Source organism: Lipotes vexillifer, unplaced genomic scaffold (genome assembly GCF_000442215.2).
Source record: "Lipotes vexillifer unplaced genomic scaffold, Lipotes_vexillifer_v1.1 scaffold1451, whole genome shotgun sequence".
NCBI classification, from domain to species: Eukaryota; Metazoa; Chordata; class Mammalia; order Artiodactyla; family Lipotidae; genus Lipotes; species Lipotes vexillifer.
Window position 1 is genome coordinate 486,092 of NW_006795096.1, and position 8,992 is coordinate 495,083.

General features: G+C 55.8%; 1 protein-coding gene across 1 annotated transcript in view; it reads right to left on the minus strand.

Annotated features, from left to right (window-relative positions):
• IQCE (IQ motif containing E) overlaps positions 1-8,992 on the minus strand; it is a 39,490-nt gene that overhangs the window by 4,203 nt on the left and 26,295 nt on the right. Inside the window, exons 15-18 of the mRNA XM_007467425.1 lie at positions 8,087-8,179; positions 6,514-6,604; positions 3,844-4,002; positions 2,241-2,264 (exon numbers count right to left, since the gene is read on the minus strand). Of these exons, the coding sequence (XP_007467487.1) occupies positions 2,241-2,264; positions 3,844-4,002; positions 6,514-6,604; positions 8,087-8,179 (367 nt within the window). The remainder of the gene's footprint in view (positions 1-2,240; positions 2,265-3,843; positions 4,003-6,513; positions 6,605-8,086; positions 8,180-8,992) is intronic.

Here is an 8,992-nt window from a genome sequence, read left to right on the forward strand (position 1 = left end):
GGGGGGGGGGGAGACGGAGACGGGTGTCAGTTTCCCTGGAAGATGGCAGTGACGGGTCGGGGCATCCCAGAGGGAGAAGCTCCAACGGCTGAGAAGAGGGCTCCCTTTCTGCCGCAGAATCTCGGCAGTGCCTTGAAGGAGCCTCTCTCCCTCACTCGCCACAACCTTCTACAGCGAGAAACATGCCACTGTTCTGGGGAGGAAAAGGCCCTGTTAAACGCTATTACATTTAGCTGCAAATGTGATTCCATATTTTACAAGTAGTTATGTTTTCACGCTGAGATCATTTATTCCGTGTTGGAATAGTTATTCCACTTCATACGCTTTCCAGGTACATCTTCTAAAGTGAAATAGGGCGGAGCATGATCTCAGACTATGACAAAGGAATTACGTATCCTTCGACCTCAATCTTAAATCATTTTCTTTAGAGATACACGTGGATGCTCTGTAAGTTCTGAGATCAACATTCCGGATTTTAGGGGCGGCACTTTTATTTCAGGGGTCCTGCCTCTAGTCCTGAGCACGGGCTTACGGCTCCGTAACATTTAGGAGAACAACACTCTAGCACGCTGAGCCCCGCCGTCGAACCTGCGTTTAGAGGTTCAGATGCTTCCATGATCACAGTCACCAAAAGAAAACATCTTTGTCTTCCTTGACCGCAAAGTGAAGGAAATGCCACAGACAGGGGTTAGGAGACAACAAAGAGGCGAGACAACGTCAGTTACGAAGGACAAAATAACGCACTAAAAGCAAATGAGTATTTAGACAAACCCAGAAGGTTCCCACCACGCGGCTCACAGGAAAGCCACCGCACCCGCTGGAGGGGTGCGGGTGCTGACCGAGCAGGGCAGAAAGGGGAGCAGGCGTCCTGCACGCCATGCTGCCCACACGACAGCCCGCACGGTGGGTCTGTCACCACCCTGGAGGCTGAGGGAGGAGGGGACACCGGAAGGGAAAGGGCGGAACACCATGGACAGCACACAGGCCGCCGCCTGCTTCATAAATGTGCTCTACGGTCCTTCCAGGGACCCTCGTCCCCTCAGTCGCTCACAAACGTTTACTGAATGCCGACCGCACGCCAGGCACCCCTCTGGGAACCAGGGACCTAGCAGCGGAAACACAGGATGGTCCCCGCATCCGCGCAACTTACATTCTAGTGGGAGAGGCAAGCAGTTGCAAAAAGGGTGAGGTATCGGGTAGGGATAGGAGCTACGGGGAAGAGTATACGCAGGAGAGAGAGTAGCGCAGGGCGCGGGGCTGGGGCTGCCGGTGTTGCGGCGTTCAGGGAAGGTCGTGTTTCAGCAGAGACCTGAGTAAAGCCGGGAGCAGGACACGCGAGTGTCTGGAGGAGGAGCCTTCTAGGCAGAGGGCGCAGCAGGTGCAAAGGCCCCGCGGCAGGAGCAGCCTGGATATTTTCAAGGATGCCAGAGACGCCTCCAGACTGAACGGGGCCGGAGGGGTGGCCGGGGAGCAGCGCACTCGGGGCTTCAGGGAACAACTTTGGGTTTTGTTCCAAGTGTGAGAGGAGTCATTACGGAGTGATGTGGTTTAACATTTAAAAACATCATCCAGGTGGCTGCATAGGGAACAGGCCGTGGGAGGGCAGAGCAGAAGCTGGGGCCGGTGGGGAGGCCGGGCGAGGGTCCCGGCGGCTCAGGCGTGCACTGTCTACCACATACCCTACTGTTCTCCTCGGCTCTGACCCACGTGCCGTCACACCCCTGCTCTCCTTTTCCCGGGCAAGCCACACCCTTTCCCTCACCCAGGGCTTTGTTTGCGCGAATTCTCCTGCCCAGGATGCCCTTCCTCTCACTCCCCAGTTCAGTGAGTCCCTCTCCTTCTCAAGGCCCACCCGCCCCTGCAGGGACGTCCCCGGCCTTGGTGAGCAGGAACCCTACAGCGCTGTGGCCGTGCCCCTAAAGCCCCCTTCCATCCTGGACTGGCCTGTCTGTCTTAATGTCTTTCTGTGTCCTGAGGGCCCACCGCTTGCTTGACACAGAACTGATGATCAATAAAAGTGTGTTGAGAGAATGATGAATGACTGAATGAATTATGAAAGGGTGAAATTATCCAAGTATTTATTTGATGTTAACATCACTTAAGTATTTTAACTCAGGGTTGGGGCCTGGCCTGGGTTCGTGAAAACACGGACTCAATGACGCTTCTTGAGATCTCCGCACAGTCACTTGAACCAAAGTAAAAATACGTATTTTGAAATCAGTAAAATAAAACTGGCTTACCTCGTCCAGAACGGCCTTCTTTTTCTGAAATAAGGAGATCAGTTACGAATTAACACGAGGATGAGTTTTCTGTGATACCGTATTCGTCCCTTGGTCCCTCCCCTGCCACAGCCAACAGCGACAGAACAGCAGAGTCAGGTACCCACCCCTCGCCGACAGCCCCCTGCCCGCCACCCATACCCAAGGGGCTCCGTGAGAGGCTGATGGAGCTGATGCAGACCCGCCTGCAACAGCGAAGGAGGCAGCAAGGAGGCGAATCACAGCTCAAGCCCAGGCCGCCACGGGGGCGTCTGCGGTTCCTGGCCGGCTGCGCGGCGAAGAGACTCGCAGGGACCACCGAGACGGGATTGTCTTAGGCTCCACGTGAGGAAGCCCCTCCCCCAGCCAGAACTGTCCTATAACGTGCGGTGTCCTCTCTGGATGTCCACAGGGCGGCTGGACACTGCCCGCTGGTGATGTTACAAAGGGGACCCCCGTGCAGGGTCTGGGTCACTGACTCCCAAGTCTAACCAGTCGTCAAAATCACGGGGTGGCGGGGGAATTTCTCCAGTGCTGTCACGGTACTATGGTTAAGTAACACATCCTCATTCCTGGAAGATACGCACTGAAGTCTCATAACGTCTGAAACTTACTTTCAAACGGTTCTGGAAAAAACAGTACGTGCAGAAAAGAAATGTGGCTAAACGTGCACTGTTGTTGAACCGAGGTGGTGGGCAAGAATTAGTACCTCGCTGAATTTACTGAATTCTTTCTATGTTTTGTAAATTTTCATAATCAAAGTTGGGAAGAAGCCATGATTAAGAAAACCTCCACCGGCGGCTTTCCGGAGCTAAGATCTTACACTATTCGGGCAGGTGGAGAGCTCCAGTTTCTGTTTGTTTGTTCAGCTGGGGGAACAAGGGTCGTGCTGCGTTCTGTCAAACGGGGGGGAGGGGGCTCTTTTAGAGCATTTCGTCATCAGAGAGCACTGTCCTTTAACAACTGCCATCTCCGCGAGCCCCCCCCCAGGAGCTGATGAGAGGAGCCCCACTCCTACCCCAAGAGAGACCACGGGACATCGTGGCTCCCGGTATGTCGTGCGCAGCCTGCGGCCCCTGCTGCCCTACTCAGCCCACCCCCGGGTCTGAGACCCCACGCACAGCCCTGCTGGCCCGTCACCCACGCCGCTGTCCCCTGAGGAGCAGCCCCGAGGCAGGCTCTCCCTGTTCCTGACAAGACGGCCATCCCGGGAGCCCCAACGAAGGGCTGCCGTGGGGCCCGAACTGCCAGGGAGACCCCTAAGCTCAGTCCCGTGCTTGCAGGGGCGCTGCACCCACAGCCTGCGCCCCTGGGACCCGTCGGGAGGTGACAGAGGCTTCCGGACCAGCCACTGCCCGGCCCGCGGCAGGCACCCCCCAGCTCGCCCACACGGGCTCCAGGCGCGGCCTTCCTCTCGCCCTCGCCGCCCGAGACCCCGGGTCTCCGGAGGCTATCTTCTGCCTCCCTACGTTTTCCTACGTGTCTAGGGCGTCTGGCACGGAGTCCGCCCCGGCAAAGGGACGGAGGAAGGGCTGGCGAGTGAGGATGTGGGCAGCAGAGGGCCGGCGGGCGAGGGAACTCTCACCCGGTGCTGGTGCCCCTTCCACCGGCGCTGCAGAAGCCGGGCGGCGGCGTCTCTTCTCCGCTCGGAGCAGCCGGAGCGCGGCCGGGAGGAGCCCCCCTCGCTCGTGTCCAGCTCCGAGTCCGTCTGGGAGGGACCGGGGGGTCGGGGCGCTTCCTGGGTCTGCAGGAAGTCCAAGGTGAGAAGGGTGACTGGGTCGGGGACGGGGGCAGAGAAGCCGGCTATCAGGCCAGGAGGCAGGATATTAGGATGCAGGCAAAGCCTCTCAGACTAGACTTTAATTTAGAGGAAAAAAATCAGTGTCCACACCGCTCGGCGTGCCAGACGACAAAAGTCTCTGGAGAGCTAACATATTCGCTAGTAACTAGGGTGAAAGTCGGTTTTCGTTAACCCTGTAAACTCTGGGGGTAGCGCTCTCCCACGAGGAGGGGAAGCAACGTGACCTGTGGTGTCATCAGGTGACCACAACGCACCTTCTGAGCTCAGTCACGTCTGTGCATCAGTGCACCAATTATCTGCTTCCCGGGAGGTCCTTTCACCGGCTTCCTTTTCATCTAATACTGGATTACAAAAATGGGACTTCTGAGATAAAAGGCAATAGATTCCTAGCTTGGGTTTTTGGTTTTTTGTATGTTTGCTTGTTTGTCTGGCCGGACCCTGCGGCACGTGGAACTTCCCGGACCTGTGGGGTCTGGGATCGAACCTGTGCCCCCTGCAGTGGGAGTGCAGAACCAGATGAATTGCACAGACAAAGCCATTACTGCCAATTCCGGTGGACGTGGAAAATATTTTTTCTCCCTAAGGGAAAGCTTCAGGAATAAGCAGAAATATCCACATTCACATGTGTCGGGTGCCCCCCAGGGGTCAGGGCCACCTGAGGCGGACAAGGCACGGGTCGGTCAGCACCGTGAGCATCCCGCTGGGAAAGGAGCGTCGAGGAGACAAACAGCGCAGCTCTGCCCGCCACACGCCCGCCAGTCAGCAGCCACCTGGGGCCGACAGCGCGGGCGTTTGGGTAGGTAGGGGTCTCCTGAAAAGGGCCCATCGGGCAGGGTGGCCAATTTCCTGGACAGAAGGACAGTGCCTCTGCAGGACTCAGAACACTATCTAAAGCACTGGAAAAGCCGCCAAGGAGATGCACCCATGCGGGTAACACAGAAAGTCTACTTTCCTGAACAACGGAATGGACTGAGATGGACTCACACGTCCACCCCACGTGTGGCCAGCTGGACATGCGGGGTCGAGGGCATCGCACAAGCCACGGGGCTCCAGCCAGCACGCGCCAGGAGAGCCACCTTTCCTTTGCCGAATACAGTCGGTAGCCTGGGGTTTGTCTCAACTTGTAACTGGAGAGAGACATGCTCGTCAGCTTCTCCACATTCCCTTTTAGGGCTTTTCTCTTTCCCTTTTGTGCTGGGGTTGAAGGACATGTAGCGTCAGATGCTAAAAGAAGGGGCCTTAAAACAGGACTCCAGCTAAATAAGAAAACCTTGTAAGAGGGAGGCCCGTCTAGATTTAAAAAAAAAAAAAAAAAAAACCCAAACACTTTTCTTTTCCGCTCTCAGCAGATAAGTCAATCCCGTACCTGGTATGCCCTCCCTCTCCTAGAGGCCAGTCCCCATCAGGCTACTGGCTACCGAAACAGCAAGTCGCTTTCTGAAGCAACAGAACTTCTCGGCTAAAACGTGTGCCGGGTAAAGCCTGGCCGTCCTGGTGGATTTGGCGTGTTACTCAGATCTGTAGCAAGGGTCACAGAAGAGGGTGGCACGGCTGCCCATCTCAGCGTGCACCCACGTTGGACGCCCCGGCCAGGCTGGTCTTCCCTGTCACACACTCACACGACAGGCTCCTCTTGGGGCAAACTGCAGCCACAGGATTTTAATACCTCAGTTGTTAGTTTTTTGTGTTAACAGATATGATTATAATTGCCATCTGGGGAATCCATTAATTGGAAAAAAAAGGATTAGCGAGGAGACACACTCTCGCCACTAGAAGTCCTAGCATAGGTAGCACTGGGCCGACGGGGGCCAGAGGGCTCCCCTGGTTCAAGAAGGTGCTCAGGGAGGTGCCAGGGGAGCCCCTTGCCGTGGTGTCCATAGAAATGGAGGGAGCGAGGGGACAGGGAGGAGGGTCAGCCTAGACTCACCGCCTGCCTACCTGCCCACGGGCCCTGTGGAGGGAGCTGCGGCTCCCCAGTCACCCAACCCCCAGCCTAGGGGCAGGGGCAGGGGCCGTGCCAGCCCCGGCGAGCGCCTTCCCGGCCGGCCCCCGTGTCAGTGCCAGACCCTGCAACTTACATTGAACCGCCGGGTTCTTCACTGAGAGTTCGAGCCTTCCCTGGGGCCTTCCCAAACTCCTTCTCGCCTTCTAACGGCAACCCTTGCTGGATATTTAAACTTTTATTTGAAGTTTGGGGAAGATCTTCACCCACCAGCTTAACTATCTAAGACGCGAATACTAGTTTGAAAAGTCAATTAACTGACAATCAATTAGTCCAGAACTCCAGGATTCAATACACCCAATTTATAGAAATCGATTGTGATGGTAGAAGGACACTGGACTGTCAACGTTGGATTCAGGCAGAACTCCGGGCACGCAGACAGTCAGAACCATAACGCGTCAGCTCAGAGTCCCGCCACGCCGGACAGGAGGTAAAAACACAGACAACCCTACCTCCGGACTCGTTTCCTCGGGGTCCTCCTCCACTCCTTTCTTACTTTCTTCCAGTTCTCGAAACTTCCTGGTAAGTGCTTGAATTTCTTCCCTAAAGTGGGAAGGGAAGAAAGTGACAACTTACTTGCCATGATGCTGTGTAAATGTCTGTATGTGACAGGAGGGGTGGTGGCCTGCAGAGCTGGCAAGGACGCGCCCCAGGAACGAGGTGGGTGCCCCGTCACCACCTGACTGCCCAGGGCGACCCCTCCGGACCCCACTCCTGACACATGGGAGGAATGGAAACAATACCGACTGCGTGAAGGATGCATGGATATCCTTTGGGTTTTTTTTTTTTTTTTTCCCTCGGTACGCGGGCCTCCCACCGCTGCGGCCTCTCCCGTTGCGGAGCACAGGCTCCGGATGTGCAGGCTCAGCGGCCATGGCTCACGGGCCCAGCCGCTCCGCGGCATGTGGGATCCTCCCAGACCGGGGCACGAACCCGCGTCCCCCGCATCGGCAGGCGGACTCTCAACCACTGCGCCACCGGGGAAGCCCTCCTTTGGGGTTTTTAACAAGCAAGGCGAATGGAAGGAAAAACAACTCATGTGCTTTTGCTACAGATTTTAGAGGCAAAAAGGTAAAAATAATTCTTCACTGTATACCCGCCCATTCTGATTTACTTTAATTCTAGGCTTCTGGCAAAGTCTAGTCACATTTATTCTGAAGATAAAATTTGGTATTCATTTCAGTAATCCGTGTCTTACTAATTATTCTGAGTGCTAAATATTTCTGCGCAGATTTCTAACCTACTTTTTTGGGCATTTCTTACTGAGATAACATTCATATAACCCCAAATTCACTACTTTAAAATATGCGATTAAGTGGGTTTTAGTGTAGTCACAATGTTGTGCAACTATCCTCACTATCTAATCCCGGAATAGTTCTGTCACCCCAAACAGGAGCCCCTTACCTGCCACTCCCTACTCCCCCCTCCCCCCCCTGCCGCAACCCCTAATCCACTGTCTTCTCTATTAATCTGCCCATTCCAGATATTTCCGAATTGCACAGTATGCGGGCTTTTCTGTCCGCCTCTTCAGGGGGCAGCATGTTTCTGAGGCTCATCCACGTCGTGGCAGGTGTCAGACCTCATCCCTTTGTACGGATGTACGTCCGTTTTTACTCTCTTCACCAGCTGACGGACATTTGCCACGTGTCCACTTTTTATCTACGGTGGACAGAGGTCAATGACGGAGCGTGGGAGGTGGCGTCTGGACCCGGGGTGTGGAATCAGGGCGCGTTCTGAGGCTGCCCGCAGCGGCCGTGCTGGAGGAGGGTGCGGGCCGGGGAGCTGGCCGTGATGCCAGAGCGGCAAACACTGGCCCAAACGTGAGCAGCCTTTTCCCAGAGGTCGGATATTTACTCTGAAGGAAACAGCCAACCACGGGAGGACCTCAGGAGAGGAGCGATGTGATCGGGCTGGAGCTTTACGGGCCGCTCTTGATGCGGGCTGAGCGCGGATGCACTGGGGTGGGCGGGGCTGCGGAAGAACGAAGGGCCTGGGGCTGCGTGTCTTCCGACTTCGTCCACTCACCTCAAAGCCTTCTCTCTTTCTCTTCCCTCCTTCATGTTTTCCAGCTCCTTCTCCAAGTCAGCCTTTGTCTGCAGTAGCTGCTTTACCTCCAGACTGAACGAGGAACCAGAGATATTTCAGCGTCATTAAAACAAAGGCTCACAGTGACCTGGGTCACCAGAGCACGAAGAGCTTTCAGAAAACGTAACGGGTCCAACCTCCTTACTTATGCATGGATGAGGATGAAGAAAGGCCCTTCTTTGTAACTGCAGGGATCTGGGAGCAGAGCCGGGGGTGCTCGGTTATTTACTGAGCACCTTCCGTGCGCGCCGGCAACGGACGGAGCAGGGCTACCAGACGAGGCGCAGGCCCTGCTCTCACGGGCGTCACCGTCCCGCGGGGAGAGGCATTAACCCAGCGCTCACACAGTTGGGCGCCTAATCTGCTCCTGAGATGAGAGCTCCCAGGACCCGCCGTGGACCAGACGGTGATGCAGCCTGAGCTGAGGCCTCGAAGACAAGAGGGTACCCAGGCACCTCCACCCAAGCTTGCCTGTGCCCCACAGGTGACGCCTCGCTAAGAACGTGGCTTTAAAACGTTCCACTGCTCACCGTGGTGGTGACCTCACGTGAATGAGATGCGTCACCAGGAGTGTCACACGGTAAGGGCTCACTGAGTGGAAGTTATCGTGCCATGCGACGGCTTAAGAGATAATCAGAGATGCTATTTACCGTGCAAAATGACTGGCCTGATTTTTATAAAGAACCTAGCGCATGGATGCACTATTAGGCTTCGACTGGAGGTGAAAAAACTGGTGGAGTGGGAAGGGATTTGCCTTCTGCTGTGAACAGAGGCAGCAGAGACAGGTCCTTCTCAGACCTAGACGTGCACATGAATCACCGGTCGGGGGGGGGGGGGGGGCTCTCA